This window comes from Schistocerca cancellata, chromosome 7, assembly GCF_023864275.1.
Source record: "Schistocerca cancellata isolate TAMUIC-IGC-003103 chromosome 7, iqSchCanc2.1, whole genome shotgun sequence".
NCBI lineage: Eukaryota > Metazoa > Arthropoda > Insecta > Orthoptera > Acrididae > Schistocerca > Schistocerca cancellata.
In genome coordinates, this window is record NC_064632.1 from 177,392,714 (window position 1) to 177,413,507 (window position 20,794).

A 20,794-nucleotide genomic window follows, 5' to 3' on the forward strand; every position below is an offset into this window, starting at 1 on the left:
ATGCACAATGTCGGCACTAGTACAGTGTATATACACCTTTCGCAGCAATGCAGGCTGCTATTCTCCCATGGAGACGATCGTAGAGATGCTGGATGTAGTCCTGTGGAACGGCTTGCCATGCCATTTCCACCTGGCGCCTCAGTTGGACCAGCGTTCGTGCTGGACGTGCAGACCGCGTGAGACGACGCTTCATCCAGTCCCAAACATGCTCAATGGGGGACAGATCCGGAGATCTTGCTGGCCAGGGTAGTTGACTTACACCTTCTAGAGCACGTTGGGTGGCACGGGATACATGCGGACGTGCATTGTCCTGTTGGAACAGCAAGTTCCCTTGCCGGTCTAGGAATGGTAGAACGATGGGTTCGATGACGGTTTGGATGTACCGTGCACTATTCAGTGTCCCCTCGACGATCACCAGTGGTGTACGGCCAGTGTAGGAGATCGCTCCCCACACCATGATGCCGGGTGTTGGCCCTGTGTGCCTCGGTCGTATGCAGTCCTGATTGTGGCGCTCACCTGCACGGCGCCAAACACGCATACGACCATCATTGGCACCAAGGCAGAAGCGACTCTCATCACTGAAGACGACACGTCTCCATTCGTCCCTCCATTCACGCCTGTCGCGACACCACTGGAGGCGGGCTGCACGATGTTGGGACGTGAGCGGAAGACGGCCTAACGGTGTGCGGGACCGTAGCCCAGCTTCATGGAGACTGTTGCTCCTGGGGTATCGGCGAGGACCATTCGCAACCGTGTCCCTAATTTGCTGGGAAGTGGCGGTGCGGTCCACTACGGCACTGCGTAGGATCCTACGGTCTTGGCGTGCATCCGTGCGTCGCTGCGGTCCGGTCTCAGGTCGACGGGCACGTGCACCTTCCGCCGACCACTGGCGACAACATCGATGTACTGTGGAGACCTCACGCCCCACGTGTTGAGCAATTCGGCAGTACGTCCACCCGGCCTCCCGCATGCCCATTATACGCCCTCGCTCAAAGTCCGTCAACTGCACATACGGTTCACGTCCACGCTGTCGCGGCATGCTACCAGTGTTAAAGACTGCGATGGAGCTCCGTATGCCACGGCAAACTGGCTGACGCTGACGGCGGCGGTGCACAAATTCTGCGCAGCTAGCGCCATTCGACGGCCAACACCGCGGTTCCTGGTGTGTCCGCTGTGCCGTGCGTGTGATCATTGCTTGTACAGCCCTCTCGCAGTGTCCGGAGCATGTATGGTGGGTCTGACACACCGGTGTCAATGTGTTCTTTTTTCCATTTCCAGGAGTGTATATCTGTCTAATGAATACCCGTTTATCATCTGAATTTCTTGTTGGTGTAGCAATTTTAATGGCCAGTAGTGTAGTTTATTATTATTGCTCGCATGACAGACGCATGCAGCACATATATAGAATGAAGTGAACGTCATTGCCTGAAAAAAAAAAGTCGACTAAATATTGATACCTAGATTTATAATGCATTCCACCGCTGTGGAGTTGGCATTCATAAAATCACTATACGGGCCCTCATAGCATGGAAGGACTCTGTCCTCTCTTATATAGCTGATAGATTGTTTCAGTGCACCACAGTCACTACTTGGAGACTCCAGAATATCACATTGACAGAGAGAGTCAGAACACAGACCACATCCAGTGCGGATTCTATTTAATTGGACCCACAGTTTCCTGTGAAGCTGGATGTCCACAGTATGACAGTTACATTTCTCGAACAGTTCCCGTTCTTGGTAATTTCCGATGTGTTGGCTGTTCTTGTTCCAGTCGGGGTTGTTACTTGCAGCTGTTCAGCGTTCAGCAGCGGCAGGCGTCTCGAGCAAAGCCTCTTTATTCGTAAGACAGGTATATGCCATGGTGAATGGGTAGTTCCTTACTCTCTTGTATGTTATTGTAGTTTCTATGCAGGGTCTCAGATCTGCGAGTCTGTGGTGGGCAGATATTTCTTGACAGGGGAAGCTAGGAGCTGGTCTGATTGTACCAGTAATCATGCGCGTAGTGTTGTAGAGCTGCGCTTTGATGAGGATGGTATTACAGTTATTACACTGCACTGAAGCACAGTATTCTGTGACCGAAAAACCCAGTGCGAGAGCCAATGTACGCGAAGTCTCCATTGAAGCCTTCCAGGTTATGCCACACAGCCTCTGAATAATGTTGTTGCGAGTTTTTGTCCTGGCTGATGTGTTTTCCAGGTGTTCTTTATAAGATAGAGTACGGTGGAGTGCCCCAATATACTTGGGTACTTGTCGCGACGGAGAAAATTGTCATCAAATTGCACCTTGAGCTCAGTGTTAGCTTGTTTGTTGTTAATATGAAACCCACTAACCTCTCAGTTATGTTATGTTAACCGGGGACCTAGAAACGACGGAGAGGCTCCGTCCCCGACGCAGCCGCAGTGATCCGCAACCCCACGACGACTACCGCAGTCCACTTCACCCCTCCGCCGCCCCACACCGAACCCAGGGTTATTGTGCGGATCGGCCCCCCCCCCCCCCCCCAGGGAACTTCTCACACCAGACGAGTGTAAACCCTTTGTTTGCATGGTGGAGTAATGGTGATGTACGCGTACGAGGAGAACTTGTTAGCGCAGTAATCGCCGACATAGTGTAGCTGAGGCGGAATAAGGGGAACCAGCCCGCATTTGCCGAGGCAGATGGAAAACCGACTAAAATCCATCCACAGAGTGGCCGGCTCACCGGACCTCGACACAAATCCGGCGGGCGGATTCGTGCCGGGGACCAGGCGCTCCTTCCCGCCCGGAAAGCCGTGCGTTAGACCGCACGGCCAACCGGGCGGGCTCTCTAACTAATACTGGGCTTCAGTGTCCAGTTTTTAAAAATATGAGCTAAGGGCGGCTAAGTCCTCTGTGTTCCGTCTGACTGACGAAGATTTTTTAATTGATAAGCCAGAGAGATATCGTCTGCATAGCGGAATTTCCTTGAAAATGTTTTTGGAAGGTCAGAAATATAGGGTGGCGCAGACAGTAGCCCATGTAAGGGTAAAGGAAAAGCAGTGAAATTACAGAAACGAAGAGCTGAAATGGACTTACCAATTAGTTACAGTGAAAAACACAGATCAAGAATGCAGAAGATATTAAAATTGACCCTCTATAACATCAACAGACAGCTCTGCACCTCTAAGCATATTCAGATACATCAAGCATAGTGTTCGGATATGAATGGCGGCAACTTCACGGCTGATATTATCTTTCAGTTCCTATATTGCGTATGGCTATGAATGTTTGCTGACAGCTGGTTGTTCAGTGAAATCGTGGACTCGTTCCAGGAATACGTTAGACATTTGACATGTTGCCCCGTCTTGCTAGAAGAAGCAGTATTGTCTTTCATATTCAGTAAGTTGAACAGAAAATGCGTCAGAATTTTCCATATATGCAACCATGCTGTGGATTGTGCTAAAAAATATGGGCCCAATGATGCGCGTTCCTGTTATACCACACCAAACGCTGATTATTTTCGTTATGGAGTGTTTGTTGACACACAGTGTTAGGGTTCTCCATTAATCAGGACCTCGTTTTCTGTGAATTCACATGTTCGGAAGGATGAAACCATGCTTCATCACTCATGATTTAATGGAAAGGGTCTAACAAGCCATCGATGATGTTATTCAAAAGCCACATGCAGTAATCTACATGTCTCTGACTGTCATCCTCCGGTAATTGCTGTACAACTGTCATTCGATATGGCTTCAAATTAAACTTTTCAATATCAGCTGGCAACGCCTTCTACTTACATGCGCCTGTTTGGCCAGTTTACATGTAGACTTATTCGGCGAATATCTACACTAACTTCCGCTGCGCGAACTGAAGGCATTCTTTGTCGTTTTACATTTTGCACAGATTCGTAGTTGCGTCACTTTTTATACAGGCTCTCTATTGCTATGTATTTACCTTAATAGTCATAATATATATATCAGTTTAGGACAAATTACAAAACTCCGCCATCTCTCTCCCCACATCCACCACTGCTGGCGGTTCACCTCCAACTGCGCAACGCTACGCGCTGTTCACATCCAGCTGCCCAACACTACAATGGCAGACAACAATGCGAACTAGCCACAGACTGCACACAGCACAGCCAGTGATTTTCATATAGAGCTCTACGTAACGTTGCCAATAAGAAAACATAAACAGCCTACTTACATAAAGAAAACATAAACAGCCTACTTACATAGCCCCCATGCTCCCCACAAAAAATTTTACAAAATATTTTTGGGCAGTGGCCAATAATGTTTTGAAAAAATTATATGAAACGTCCCCTTAGAACAACTATACACGACTGTGCTTAACCTGACACACAATGTTTTTAGCGCAACGCAATCTGACTATCAAAGATCCCTGCAAAAGAATGGCCCTGAGTAACATTAAACTATACCTTTCAGAAATCACTTACCTCACAAAAATCTTCGTTACTCGAACTACTGCAATACAGCGAGCGCCACTACTGCCAGCTAAATAAGATTCAAACTACGGAAGGCACTAACTACTGATAGGGATAGTTAGCAAATGAAAGATATTAATAGAGAACAAACAATGTATTTACCTTAATAGTCATTATATATATATATATATATATATATATATATATATATATATATATATATATATATCAGTTTAGGACAAATTACAAAACTCCGCCATCTCTCTCCCCACATCCACCACTGCTGGCGGCTCACCTCCAACTGCGCAACGCTACGCGCTGTTCACATCCAGCTGCCCAACACTACAATGGCAGACAACAATGCGAACTAGCCACAGACTGCACACAGCACAGCCAGTGATTTTCATATAGAGCGCTACGTAACGTTGCCAATAAGAAAACATAAACAGCCTACTTACATAAAGAAAACATAAACAGCCTACTTACATCGTGTACGGCCCGCTCGAGCAAGCAGATCTGCCGCAACACGACCTAGCATGGACTAGACTAATGTCTGAAATAGTGCTGAATCGAATTGCCACCATGAATTTTGCAGGGCTGTCCATAAACCCGTAGGAGTACGAGCAATATTGGACTTGTGTACTGTCGCATTGTACTGATGGAATTGCCCAAGTCCGTCGGAATGCACAATGGACGCAAATGGATGCAGAGATCAGACAGCCGGCCGGTGTGGCCGAGCGGTTCTAGGCGCTTCAATCCGGGACCGCACGACTGCTACGGTCGCAGGTTCGAATCCTGCCTCGGGCATGGATGTGTGTGATGTCCTTAGGTTAGTTATGTTTCATTAGTTCTAAGTTCTAGGGGACTGATGATCTCAGATGTTAAGTCCCATAGTGCTCAGAGCCATTTGAACCATTTGAAGAGATCAGACAGGATGCTTACATGCAGGTCACTTGTTAGAGTCGTATCTAGACACCTTCAGAGATGGTGGTCCAGACTACTGTACGTACCGGTACCTCTAATACCCAGTAGCACGTCCTCTTGCATTGATGCATGCCTGTATTCGTCGTGGCATACTATCCTCAAGTTCATCAAGGCACTGTTGGTCCAGATTGTCCCACTCCTCCACAGCTATTCGGCGTAGATTCCTCAGAGTGGTTGGTGGGTCACGTCGTCCATAAACAGCCCTTTTCACTCTATCCCAGGCATGTTCGATGGGGTTCATGTCTGGAGAAGATGCTGGCCACATAGTTGCTGCATAGTGGTTCCAGGAATACTCTTGTGAGTTTAAGCACTACCGCTGGCCGCCAAACTCCCCAGACGTGAACATTATTGAGCATATCTCGCATGCCTTGCAACGTGCTGTTCAGAAGAGATCTCCACCTATACACGCCCCACACCATTACAGAGCCTCCACCAGCTTGAACAGCCCCTGCTGACATGTAGGGTCCATGGATTCGTGAGGTCGTCTCCATACCCGTAAACGTCCGTCCACTCGATACAATTTGAAAAGAGACTCGTCCGATCAGGCAACATGGTTCCAGTCATCAACAGTTCAATGTCGGCGTTGACGGTCCAAGGAGAGACGTAAAGCTATGTCTCGTGCAGTCATCAAGGGTACACGAGCGGGCCTTTGCCTGTCAAAGCTGGTGTCGATGATGTTCCGTTGAATGGTTCGCACGCTGACAGTTGGTGGCCCAGCATTAAAATCTGCAGCGATTTGCGGAAGGTGTTGTGTTGGCTGAAGAACCAACACCGTTTTACGAGGGGAGACCGAAATGCACGCGTTTTAGCTCACGCAGGCTGGCGTGAGGATGGAAGAACTATACTCACGTGAGTTCTGGAACATGACAAGGAATTAGAATTCAGAAAGCGGACATAATTAGTTTGATACTTAACATTAATCCATTAATTATGAACGTCGCTCTTGACGGTACATGATTCGCAATATTATCTGTTCAGAATACATTCATAGTAATTGAATATGGCGCCTTGCTAGGTCGTAGCAAACGATGTAGCTGAAGGCTACGTTAAACTGTCGTCTCGGCAAATGAGAGCGTATGTAGGCAGTGAACCATTGCTAGCAAAGTCGGCTGTACAACTGGGGCGAGTGCTAGGGCGTCTCTCTAGACTAGACCTGCTGTGTGGCGGCGCTCGGTCTGCAATCACTGATAGTAGCTACACGCGGGTCCGACGTAAACTAACGGACCGCGGCCGATTTAAAGGCTACCACCTAGCAAGTGTTCTGTCTGGCGGTGACACCACAGAAGGGTTGCACTTCTCTCACGTTGAACGATTCTGTTCAACCGTCGTTGGTGCCGTTCTTGCAGGATCTTTTTCCGGGCGCAGCGACATCAGAGATTTGATGTTTTACCGGATTCCTGATACCTACGGTAGACTAGTGAAATGGTCGTACGGGAAAATCCCCAGTTCAACGCTACCTCGGAGATGCTGTGTCCCATCACTGGTGTGCCGACTATACCAACACGTTCAGACACACTTTGATAACCTACCACTGTAGCAGCAGTAACCGATCTAACAACTGCGCCAGGCGCTTGTTGTGTTACATAGGCGTAGCCGACCGCAGCACCCTATTTTGCCTGTTTACGTATCTCTGTATTTGAATACGCATGCCTATAGCAGTTTCTTCGGCGCTTCAGTGTACATTCACCCAAGCAAACCTCAAAATATCGGTGGTTATTCAAGCTTTTGACACCTGACTGGAGAGTGTAATAGGTGGACGTGTGAGACGCGCCTCGAATCGTACCTCGGTATTTGTGACCGCACGCACGCGGACCCGGCCAGCACGTTGATGGCCGTGCGTCACCAGAGTTGGCCCGGGTCCGCGAGTAGCCGCCAGGTGAGGCGCCGCAGAAGAGCGGCACGCGCGTGCACCCACTCCCCCCCCTCCTCCACCCCTTCCCCTCCTCCTCCAGAGGGTCTGCGGCTGCAGCGGCCGCCAGGCTGCGCCCTCCAGTCGGCGTGTGGAGCGCATCGCGGCCGCCCGTCCAACACAGCTGCCAGCCGCACCGGCGCCACCACGAACCCGGGACCCGCACGCCGCAGTCGGCGATTTCCCGTACCCACAACTGCAAGCTATCGAAAATTGGACCTTTTGCAGGATCACTAAACTGTAGCAAACTTGGTTGTAGCAGTATTGAGGAACTGACAGGAAGTAGTACACACACGCGACGTAGTATAACAGAGACTAAAGCAACTATTTCAGTTCAGTGTGTAGCTGTTTCCCCTGTACATCCCACAGCAAACTATATCGGCTTGTCAACCTTCGTGTGAAACGAGATAAAGAAATTGTAAATTTCCTTTGAAGACCTTCGCCCCTTGCGTATGAAGGCTTTGTCCGATAAAGTACGACTCACTGTGCCGAACAAATTACCCTCTACAGTAGTAAATGGAATTTTGACGTAGCTACTTTGCAGCCCTAACTGTTAGACCTTCGACGGTGTTTCTTAGAGACAGCGGCAGACAGGAGGAACGGCACCGTTGTCCACAGAGCGTGCAGTTCAGACCCCGCCTACCGTAACGGGCAGCGCCCTCCGGTTCACTTCTTGCGCTTGGCTCCCACTGCGAAGCTCCGTAGGCTCAGCACACTGCTTCGCAACCTCCTGCCGAATTCGCCCGCTGCTGCGAGCGAGGCATGCAGTAGCTGCGTGTGTGCGAGTTGCGCGTGTGCCAGTCAGAGGCGCGGGAGGAAGAAGAGGGGTTGGGACTTGCAGGAGTTGATCGCGGACTGCCAGCATGGTGGTGACGGAGGACGGGAAGCTGCCGCCGCTTCTGGTGCGCAAGGAGAGCCGCTTCACGCGCATGGCGAAGCGGCCGCGCGTCGACATCGAGTTCCACGACCTGTGCTTCTCCGTGCGCAGCGCGGGCGTCCGCTCCGGTGAGTAGCGAGTAGCGAGTAGCGGCCGGCTCTGTCACGCGGCCGGCTCTGTCACGCGGCGCCGCTTCCGGCGCGTAGCACAGCAGCTACGCCCACGCAGCACAGCTTTCTGTTTAAAACTCCCGACGCAAACAGAGGGCTGTTATAAGTCACGAGGGACATCCCGTAACATAACGCCCACTAATTTTTTCATATACTTTCTTATAATGTCTCTCTACAGTCCTTCAATATAGTCTCTGCTTCTCTATGATTCCCAATGTCTCGAAATCTCTATAATTCCATCCAGATCTACATCTACATCCATACTCCGAAAGCCACCTGACGGTGTACGGCGGAGGTACTCAAAGCACCTCTCTCGGTTCTCCCTTCTATTCCAGTCTCATATTGTTCGTGGAAAGAAAGATTGTCGGTACGCCTCTGTGTGGGCTCTAATCTACATCTTCCTCCACATCTAAATCTACATGATTACTCTGCAATTCACATTTAAGTGCTTGGCAGAGGGTTCATCGAACCACAATCATACTATCTCTCTACCATTCCACTCCCGAACAGCACGCGCGAAAAACGAACACCTAAACCTTTCTGTTCGAGCACTGATTTCTCTTATTTTATTTTGATGATCATTCCTACCTATGTAAGTTGCGCTCAACAAAATATCTTCGCATTCGGAAGAGAAAGTTGGTGACTGAAATTTCGTAAATAGATCTCGCCGCGACGAAAAACGTCTTTGCTTTAATGACTTCCATCCCAACTCGCGTATCATATCTGCCACACTCTCTCCCCTATTACGTGACAATACAAAACGAGCTGCCCTTTTTTGCACCCTTTCGATGTCCTCCGTCAATCCCACCTGGTAAGGATCCCACACCGCGCAGCAATATTCCAACAGAGGACGAACGAGTGTAGTGTAAGCTGTCTCTTTAGTGGACTTGTTGCATCTTTTAAGTGTCCTGCCAATGAAACGCAACCTTTGGCTCGCCTTCCCCACAATATTATCTGTGTGGTCTTTCCAACTGAAGTTGTTCGCAATTTTAACACCCAGGTACTTAGTTCAATTGCCAGCCTTGAGAATTGTACTATTTATCGAGTAATCGAATTCCAACGGTTTTTTTTTTTTTTTTTTTTTTTTTTTTTTTTTTTTTTTTTTTTTTTTTTTTGGAACTCATGTGGATCACCTCACACTTTTCGTTATTTAGCGTCCACTGCCACCTGCCACACCATACAGCAATCTTTTCTAAATCGCTTTGCAACTGATACGGGTCTTCGGATGACCTTACTAGACGGTGAATTACAGCATCATCTGCGAACAACCTAAGGGAACTAAAATCTCTCTGGTTTGTCCTCGTGGTCTCTTCACGAGATATATGTAGGAGGGAGCAATATACTGCTTGACTCCTCGGTGAAGGTATGTTCTCGAAACTTCAACAAAAGCCCGTACCGAGCTACTGAGCGTCTCTCCTGCAAAGTTTTACACTGCAGTTTATCTATCATCTCCGCAACGCTTTCACGATTACTAAATGATCATGTAACGAAGCACGCTGTTCTCCGTTGGATCTTCTCTATCTCTTCTATCAACCCAGTCTGGTACGGATCCCACACTGGTGAGCAATATTCAAGCGTGGGCGAACAGGTGTATTGTAACTTACTTCCTTTGTTTTCGGATTGCATTTCCTTACGATTCTTCCAATGAATTTCAGTCTGGCATCTGCTTTACCGACTATCAACTGTAGATGATCATTCCATTTTAAATCACTCCTAATGCCTACTCCCAGATAATTTATGGAATTAACTGTTTCCAGTTTCTGACCTGCTATATTGTAGCTAAATGATAAAGGATCTTTCTTTCTATGTATTCGCAGCACATTACACTTGTCTACATTTAGATTCAATTGCCATTCCCTGCACAATGCGTCAATTCGTTGCAGATCCTCCTGCATTTCAGTACAATTTTCCATTCTTACAACCTCTCGATATACCACAGCATCATCTGCAAAAAGCCTCAGTGAACTTCCGATGTCATCCACCAGGTCATTTATGTATATTGTGAATAGCAACGGTCCTATGACACTCCCCTGCGGCACACCTGAAATCACTCTTACTTCGGAAGACTCCTCTCCATTGAGAATGACATGCTGCGTTCTGTTATCTAGGAACTCTTCAATCCAATCACACAATTGGTCTGATAGTCCATATGCTCTTACTTTGTTCATTAAACGACTGTGGAGAACTGTATCGAACGCCTTGCGGAAGTCAAGAAACACGGCATCTACCTGGCAACCCGTGTCTATGGCCCCTCTGAGTCTCGTGGACGAATAGCGCGAGCTGTGTTTCACACGATCGTCTTTTTCGAAACCCATGTTGATTCCTACAAAGTAGATTTCTAGTCTCCAGAAAAGTCATTATACTCTAACATAATACGTGTTCCAAAATTCTGAATTCTGTTGAATGGCTCGGTTAAATGTGGTACAAAGCTCTTCCAGATACGACGTCCACACATAGGTTTTTCAACTTCGGGAAGAAATCGAAGTCTAGTGTGCTCTTTTCTGTGCTGTAGGAAGGATGCGGCAACACTTCCCATTCTTATTCGCGCAGTTTCTGGGCTACGACATTGCTGAGATGCGGCCAATCATTATCATGGAGAATACCGCAGCCTCGAGCAACTGAGGTCGCGTTTTGTGTACTTTTCTGCTTAAATTTTGCATGAAGTTACGATAATACGCTGCTGCGACACTAGTTCCACACGGGACTCTATTTGTAATGATGATCCCTTGGTGATCATAAGCACCATCATTTGCTTGAGCTTTGATTGAGCGCATCTCCACTCATTGGACTGTGATCTCAAAGCCGAATGAAAGTCTCTAATCCACGTTTCATCAGTAGTGACAATTCGACACTACAAACCTTGACCTGCAGTGTCGAATCGTTGAGTAACGTTGCAGTGTGCAGACGTTTCCGCTTTCCTTCGGCACTCAAAGAATGTTGGAACCATCTCTTCCTTAAATCATTTGTCAGAATACGGAATACTGACGTTGGAGGAATTCCCGTGATAAGTCGCACAGCGTACATCTCCAAGAGCATCAGCCATCACACATCATCTGTTGATGTTTTTGGCCTTGCAGGAATTGGCTTATCGGCTATGCTCGTTTGACCACCACGAAAACAATTAACCCAACGTGAAACTGCACTATGGTCCACTGTAAACTCACCACAAACTTCGCTTAATGCATTGTGAATTTCTGTCGGGTTTTTGATGCGTAAGATTTTGATCTTGTACGACCTCTGATCTTCAACAGTCACAGTACCCGAGACCTACTCTTCAACTTTATGTTATAGAACAAAACGAAAAAACAAAGAAACACGCGCTTCTTCCTCAATCTCGCAACTGCATCTGACGTAATTTTCATTGTTGTTGCGTCAAACAATTCACAGTAGTACCAACCTGTGTATTATTTATGATATGTCCCTCGTAAACATGTGTATCTGCGTATCTGTCTGCGGCATCGCAGCCCCAAACGAAAGGTTCTTTGTTAATCCAGGTTTATTTTTTTTAAGTTTGAAAACTGGTTTAATCGGGATGGTTCTTAGCTATGCTCCAAAAATGTCTGTTCCACCTTTTAAATTTCATCAGCGAAATTAAGTAAAAAAGTTTTCCGCCAGCGTTCTCTCTTGTTATACCCTACGTAATATGGAAGACCTACATCAAGTGACGTAGTAGAGCTTAAAAACATCTAAAATCCAAATGTAAGTCCGCGAGAACATATGTTTATTTTTTACGCTTGAGCAACATTGATATATATTTTTTGAAGTCGCCCGTTTCAGCTCGTACAAAAGAGAAAAAAGGACGTTGTGACTCCAAGATCAACATATGCTCTGGCAGACTTCTTTGTAGTTCTTTTTGAGGTCTACAATTCAGTACTTATTTTGCCCTGATGTTTAGGTAACCTATTACAGGAGAACGCAATGGCAGCCTACTTTCTTCCGACTTTATTTAGAATTATCGCCACTGCTTATTGCTTGTTACCTAACTTGCCGGCCGCGGCGGCCGAGCGATTCTAGGCGCTTCAGTCGGGAACCATGCGACTGCTACGGTCGCAGGTTCTAATCCTGCCTCGGGAATGGATGTGTGTGCTGTTCTTAGGTTACTTAGGTTTAAGTAGTTCTAAGTTCTAGGGGACTGATGACCTCAGATGTTAAGTCCCATAGTGCTCAGAGCCATTTGAACCATTTTGTTACCTAAATTATCTAAATATATACCGAAACATAGTCAATTAATATGTGTGTGAATTAAAGAAAGAAACACGTAAATCGCGTAAGTGAGAAAGAACGGACGTCACAATGTCGTGTTTCGCCCCCGAAAGTATTTGTGTATGAGCACAGTGTGTCGATCGTACCGTGTCTACAAGTAAAATATAAAGTTTAAAAAGCATGAAATAAAACTTAAATTAAAAATTGAAGAAAACCCCGACACAAGAAACATCTAAAAATTTAAAAAAGGATATGTATTGCCCCTTTCAGTTTAATATAATTAGTGATATTTTGATTCAAGCGTCGTCGCGTCAAGGGACCGCTAAGTAAATGAAATAAAAACATAATGTATCTCAAAATGATAAAGTATGAAATTTAAACACAAGTAAGATACACAGGTAACGTGGGTGAATATCGCAACAACAATATCAAATCGTTGAGTCTAAGTCATAATTAATTTGCTACGAAAAATTCGCAATGCAGACGCAACCATCAACGACGCCCTGCCTCAGGCGGTTGCCCGTTCGGGTCGCCACACTCGGGTCACCTCACGCCCCGCGCACCGAACACAGCGCACCCCGCGACTCGCACTCACGTTTTAACGAAGCTATCATCAGATCACTGCAGGACGCAGGATCGTAAGGTAGATTAATGTATGAAACGCCCTTTTTTCACATGATATCTTACGAACCATGGATGAAGGGAATCCGAATGATGCCTTATTCCTTGACTTCCGGAAAGCGTTTGACTCGGTGCCCCACTGCAGACTCCTAACTAAGGTACGAGCATATGGGATTGGTTCCCAAGTATGTGAGTGGATCGAAGTCTTCTTAAGTAATAGAACCCAGTACGTTGTCCTCGATGGTGAGTGTTCATCGGAGGTGAGGATATCATCTGGAGTGCCCCAGGGAAGTGTGGTAGGTCCGCTGTTGTTTTCTATCTACATAAATGATCTTTTGGATAGGGTGGATAGCAATGTGCGGCTGTTTGCTGACGATGTTGTGGTGTGCGGGAAGGTGTCGTCATTGAGTCACTGTAGGAGGATACAAGGTGACTTGGACAGGATTTGTGATTGGTGTAAAGAATGGCAGCTAACTCTAAATATAGATAAATGTAAATAATGCAGATGAATAGGAAAAAGAATCCTGTAATGTTTGAATACTCCGTTAGTAGTGTAGCGCTTGACACAGTCACGTCGATTGGGTGTAACATTGCAGAGCGATATGAAGTGGGACAAGCATGTAATGGCAGTTGTGGGGAGGGCAGATAGTAGTCTTCGGTTCATTGGTAGAATTTTTGGAAGATGTGGTTCATCTGTAAAGGAGATCGCTTATAAAACACTAATACGACCTATTCTTGAGTACTGCTCGAGCGTTTGGGATCCCTATCAGGTCGGATTGAGGGAGGACATAGAAGCAATTCAGAGGCGGGCTGCTAGATTTGTTACTGGTAGGTTTGATCATCACGCGAGTATTACGGAAATGCTTCAGGAACTCGGGTGGGAGTCTCCGGAGGAAAGGAGGCGTTCTTTTCGTGAATCGCTACTGAGGAAATTTAGAGAACCAGCATTTGTGGCTGACTGCAGTACAATTTTACTGCCGCCAACTTATATTTCACGGAAAGACTACAAAGATAAGAGAGGTTAGGGCTCGTACAGAGGCATACGGGCAGTCATTTTTCCCTCGTTCTGTTCGGGAATGGAACAGGGAGAGAAGATGCTAGTTGCGGTACGAGGTAGCCTCCGCCACGCACCGTATGGTGGATTGCGGAGTATGCATGTAGATGTAGAAACTAAATTCGTACGTAATTATATTAAATAAGATAGAGAATAAAGACGTAAATCTATTCTTCAACAATGTTAGGCTAATTAAAGTCGCATTAATTCTCATATTTTACACAATAAGTACTAATAACATCGCTAGCTATTTTGAGGTGTGGTTCCGTGACGAGTAGGACTGGAAGAGATAACGCCAAACAGAAGAGCCTTATAACTAGCGATAATGAAAATATGCCGTTGTAGAAACGATAGCTGCATTCTATGTCATTTATTCCGTTTTGAGTGGCTTCGTGCAGTGCCCTTCACGACTTGGACCGGGAAGGTGAGGCTTATTGTGGTTTATCTTGTGCAAGGATGAATGAGATAGACATTACTGTCAGTGGTGTTGTGCAACAGCTGAGACCGCTGATATTGAGCAAATATCGATAATTAGCGTTGTTGCTGAAGAGTACTTTCTCCTCTATATTTTATTTTGACTTGAAAATTGATCTCTCATATTTACGACTGTTAAGAATGAAAAAAAGTTATGTGAAGTTGTGTATTTACAAGTCGAAGCCTAGAGAAGTCACACTTCAAAAACGATGCAACTGAGAATTTAAAAAAAGGAAACTATGAACAAAAGTTACTTCAAAATGATTTTAAAGAATAAAGGTTCCTTTTCGAGCTGTTACTTCAATCAGAGCAATGTGCAATGTTGACTCCCGTCATTGTATAGTGGCAACTGGCCGCTTAAATTACTGAAATTCTCATATGATAAAGTGATACGCCTAATTAAAATACGGCACAATCGCAGTTCGTTTCGTAAGAATGCACGTTCTTTGTGATAAATAAGAAAAAGTTTAACGATAGCGCACGACTGGTACACAAAAGTATATAGCCACTAAGCAACCCGGTCCCAATTTTTAAAACGGTCGATAAACGAAATTCTTTTTTTTTAATAGACGTTTTCAAACTGAGAATCAGATGCCATTACTATTAACTTACATGTGAACAGTCGGGCACCAACAGAAAGAATAAGACAGCGTAGTTAATATAACAAACGATTGGCGCTTAAGAAAAGACAAATTATTTAAACACGATGAAATATTTGAGAAAATTTTTTGACTCACTGTATAATACTAAGTCTTCAAAACGCAGTGATTTATTGTCGCAAAATTCTCTTTCTACATATAGTTTTATTCGCATCATTTGTCCTGGATGAAGACAACCCGGACTTTTATAACTGCGTAGGCTTCCGCGGCCAGAACCGGCCGGGGTGGCCGAGCGGTTCTAGGCGCTACAGTCTGCAACCGCCCGTCCGCTACGATCGCAGGTTCGAATCCTGCATCGGGCATGGATGTGTGTGATGTCCTTAGGTTAGTTAGGTTTAAGTAGTTCTAAGTTCTAGGGAACTGATGGCCTCAGAAGTTAAGTCCCATAGCGCTCAGAGCCATTTGAACCATTGTTTTGCTTCCGCGGCCAGAGTCAGTCGACATAAAAGTTTTCTGGGTATGGTACCGCATCATAATGTACAAAACTACTGCTGCTGGAGGAAAACCAACGTTTCGGCCACCGTTGCAGCGGCCTTCTCCTGTGTCTACACGTTTTCTTTTTTTCCTTTTTCAAATTCTGTTTAGAATCTGATAGGGCTCTCATCGGGCCCTAAATCTTCTATGGCACGTCTGGCGTATCTACAGCGGTAACTAAGCCTTTTCACTGGTTTTCGATTCTAGAAAACTTTCTGTCACAATTAGTTTTATACTGTCAATATTTTAATGTTACATCTGCGATCTATGAATCAGCAACTTGATGCTACTACGGCTCAGTTCAAACGATCAGAGCGTAATTATGCTTGCACTGCGGTTGGCTCTCTGAGCCTGTTCAAACGACGAGGTGCTATGTAATGTATTCAAGATTATAGGAAAGCAGATTCATATGGCATGACTGCGCCCTTCAAGAGAGTTATTGAGCCGCCCATTTGCGAATTCTTTCAACTGGACGCCTCTTCGACGAATTACGTGCCCATAATCTAATCTACAGTACCAGGGAAATAGTTTAACGCGCAATACGAGCCACGTAGTGTTCCCGGCATATCTTCACATCATTGGAAGATGATGGCCAGCGTAAAGACAGACTTATAAATTCGATCCCCCGACCTCGCGGTCTCAAGACTCACTCTTCACCACTAGACCCCCAAGCCGCACTACGAACGTATAGTTGTGTGTAGAAGTTAGTTTGATTTGTTATTTAGTTTTCTACTGGATTACTGTCTCCCTTTTCCTTCTTTTTAAACACATCATCTCGTGGTGACTATGTAATAAGTCGAAACTTGCAGTTATAATATTCGTGTGATCCCAGACTGAATTCTTTAAAATTAATAAATTATCATTCAAGATCCTTTGAACAAAGTCTAATGAATTACGACTGTATTTACTTGCGTCATTTTGCTTGTTAGTTCAAGGAATCGGAGCGAGGTACAATCCACAATTGCCGGCCGAAGTGGCCGTGCGGTTAAAGGCGCTGCAGTCTGGAACCGCAAGACCGCTACGGTCGCAGGTTCGAATCCTGCCTCGGGCATGGCTGTTTGTGATGTCCTTAGGTTAGTTAGGTTTAACTAGTTCTAAGTTCTAGGGGACTAATGACCTCAGCAGTTGAGTCCCATAGTGCTCAGAGCCATTTGAACCATTTGAATCCACAATTTTGAATCCTTCATATAGTGCTCTCTCATTACGTTTCTTATGTTTCACATGCTCCAAAAAATAATGCTGGATGTCATCTTCAACAGTAAAGTAATTTGAAGAGATAATTATCACCAACAGATGTTTCACTTTGTTGGCAACCGTGTGGACTTCCATTAAGCTTCTGATGGGGACAATTTCTTGCCGTTTAACACCAGAATTAAGAAACAGTTGGGTATGAGGTAAGCGCTGTTGGCTAGCACAGTCCCATATTCATTCGATTTTAGTGTCTTTGTTACATGATGATCATTCTTCTTGTACCTTAAAAGCAAGCCGTTGGTAGTGAGACAGGTATTACGGTAGGTGCGAGTTGTTGCACCTGCTTGGCAACCTGGCCAGCGCGTTCATTGCCTTTTATGCGTAATGCGTACGTGATCCGGTATTCAGCCCCTCTCCTTTTTGTACTCTGCAAACCACCTAACGGTGAGTGGCAGAAGGTACTTTTACTACCATCGGTACGTCCTTTCCCTCTCCATACGCGAATGTTCGTGGAAAGACCGATTCTCGATAAATTTTCGTATGACCTTCAATGTCTCTGATTTCCTCCACGTGGTCGCTTTACGAGACTTACACAGAAGGACGTAATGTGTCGCCCGTCTGTTCCCGGAGCGCAAGCTCTCTGAATGCGAACAGGGAACCTTTGCGGGATGTACATCGCCTCTGTTGAAGGCTCTGCCACTGGACTTTGTTCTACTCGCGCCGCCTAAACGATTCCGTGAGGAAACTCGCCGTTCTTCGCTTGATCTCTTTCTGTGCTACTAACCCATCCTGCTTAGGATCACAGACTTATGAGCAATCCATGCTAATATTATAAACGCGAAAGTAACCCTATCTGATACGTTTTCGTGACCAAACGTATGAAGTGATTTGACGAAATTTGATACGGGAATAGATTGAAATCTGACGAAGAACATGGACTACTTTAGAAACTAAATAAATAAATAAATAGGCCCGTAAGACGGCGAAGTAGAGAATGGAACCATTATTTTTACATCAGTGGACGTAAACCATGTTTAAAAAATTCGGATAAGTACTAATAGGACTTGCGCACTTTGGGTTTCGTACAATCTTCGTTATGGGGTTGGGTTGATTTGGGGGAAGAAACCAAACAACGAGAACATCGGTCTCATCGGATTAGGGAAGGATCGAGAAGGAAGTCGGCCGTACCTTGTCAGAGGAACCATCCGGCATTTGCCTGAAGCAATTTACGGAAATCACGAAAAACCTAAATCAGGATGGCCGGACGCGAGATTGAACAGTCGTCCTCCTGAATGCGGGTCCAGTGTGCTAACCACTGCGCAACCTCGCTCGGTCTTCATTTTGTATACAGACAGGTCATCCATCCCGGAAATCAAGAATGTCGACGACTTTTGCCGGTTATTTATATCGATACTGGCTAGTTAAAGGACCTGGGAATTCCAAGACTTTCGAAAATGCTTTAATTTTAAGTTCTAAGTGTGCATTTTGTATAATTTCGCATTTGCTATTGTAATTTTTCATTTATTTGATTAATTATGGGGTTATATTAATATGATGTGATAACTAGCAACTGCAATTAAGTCGCATATTTTGATGCTCGCAAATTCACACATTACAACCCACAGGGTACTTGCTATCCACCTGGAATCATGAAATTTGGCAAGACGCAATGTTCCACTGTATAAGTGAACGAAAAATCCGAAAATTGTTAATTACACCGCTAATGAGTTGTTGACCTTAGTGTATGATATAAATACGAACTTGATATGTTTACCTGATCCTGAGAAAAAGAAGTCTTAAGAGACGGACAGACAATCTGTAACAAATGACAAAACATTTTTCTCGTGTGATATAATTACAAATTAACAATTTTAAGACAACAAATTGATCCTTTAAGGGCTCCGTTTTTACCAAACGAGACACAGAATCACAAAATTATTAAATTATTTGTATTATGATTATCAGTGACGCTGCTTGTGCGTACAGAGCATAGAAGTAACAGACGGACACATGTAGGCAGCTGACGTTATTTAATGTACAAATATTATAAAATTTGCGCTGTACCGAACCAGAAATTATTTATTTTCTTTCTTCGTCAGTTTAAAAGATATTTAATAATTTTGAAAAGTCTATATTGTAGAATATTGCCTGTAGATAGAATTAATGACGCTGAACAAGTCACTTCATACCCTATAGACTTTCTTAACACTTTGAAATTCTCATGAGTGCCATCTCATAAACAGGTTGAAGGTTGGTGTTCCGGTCCTCTTCATGCGAAATCTTGACGCTACCAGATTGTGTAACTGTTCGCACCTCCAAATTACATGCTTTGGCTGATATATTATTAGGGCTTTTATAATTGTGGCATAGGTAAAGGGAAAAGATTTTTGGTTCAAATTATACCGAAGGGTTTGACTTTCAATTTAAAAAGATTGCAGTACCCCCTAAAAATTGCTTTTGGTATAAAACTCAATGGCAAACACTCAAAGTTGCGAGTGTGCAATTAGAAAAACGATGTGTTTCTCATGGATAATCCTATGTTGTGTGCTCCTGTGTATCGAATTCACAAAATCTTTGGGTACTTGCAAAAGAAAGCAACACCAAAAATGTTGTGTACAGAATTGTGGCAAGATTATGCAATGGTCTTTAAGAAAGAAAACGTGTAGTTTTTAATATTTTTTAAACTAAGATTCGACGTACGCCAAAAAGAGACACATTCATTACGTACCTATATAAAGGCATTACATGCGTTTATAGTACAAACATTCACATCCACATCACTATACACACATCTATTTATAAATAACTAGCTTACTTACTCACCATCCCTCATCATAACAAAAGTACTGATATGGGAGCGCAGTCGCAGGTAACAGTTGGTACTCAATATTTTTTTAAAGCAGGTAGCGTGGTCTCTTTCCGACAATGCCAGCAAACCAAATTAGTGCCTGACATGAATATGACAAAACTACGACTGTCTCTGCATTCTGTTCCAGACAACACTGAACAGTCGATGCTCTTAACATGCTAACTTTATCTTTGACTATTTCAGATAAACTGCGTAACACGTTTGCACAGCTGCAAAACTTCCAGGGAAAGAGGGGAAACAAAATACATATCTCGTTATGCTATAAATTATTTCGTCTTCCAATCTGAGAATGAATTCCAGTATATAAAATTGCTGTCATTTATAAAGAATAAAAGAAAAACTTGACCGAGAAATACGTTTACCTTATTGCTCATTGAGTATAATACCTGACAATTGACACTAAATAATGAAAAGTGTGAGGTCATCCACATGAGTGGGAAAAGGAATCCGTTAAACGTCGGCTGCACGGTAAATCAGTGTAATCTAAAGGCCGTAAATTCAACTAAATATCTAGGAATTACAATTAGGAACAATTTAAATTGGAAAGAACACACAGAAATGTTGTGGGGAAGACAAACCAAAGACTGCGTTTTATTGGCAGAACACTTAGAAAATGTAACAGATCTACTAAAGAGACTGCCTACATTACGCTTGGCCGTCCTCTTATGGAGTAATGCTGCGCAATCTGCGATGCTTATCAGATAGGATTAACAGAGTACATCGAGAAAGTCCAAAGAAGAGCAGCACGTTTTGTATTATCGCGAAATAGGGAAGAGAGTGTCACGGACTTTATACAGAGTTTGGGGTGGACACCATTAAAACGAAGGCGTTTTTCGTTACGGCGGAATCTTCTCACGAAATTTCAGTCACCAACTTCCTCTTCCGAATGCGAAATTATTTTGTTGACG

The 20,794-nt window shown here is 44.7% G+C and overlaps 1 protein-coding gene across 1 annotated transcript in view; it reads left to right on the forward strand.

The window, feature by feature from the left end:
- Positions 1–7,395: 7,395 nt before the first annotated feature.
- The window catches only part of LOC126092489 (ATP-binding cassette subfamily G member 4-like), a 334,061-nt gene continuing 320,662 nt past the window's right edge, over positions 7,396–20,794 (forward strand). Inside the window, exon 1 of the mRNA XM_049908106.1 lies at positions 7,396–8,299. Coding sequence (XP_049764063.1) covers positions 8,158–8,299 — 142 coding nt within the window. The 5' untranslated portion in view covers positions 7,396–8,157. The remainder of the gene's footprint in view (positions 8,300–20,794) is intronic.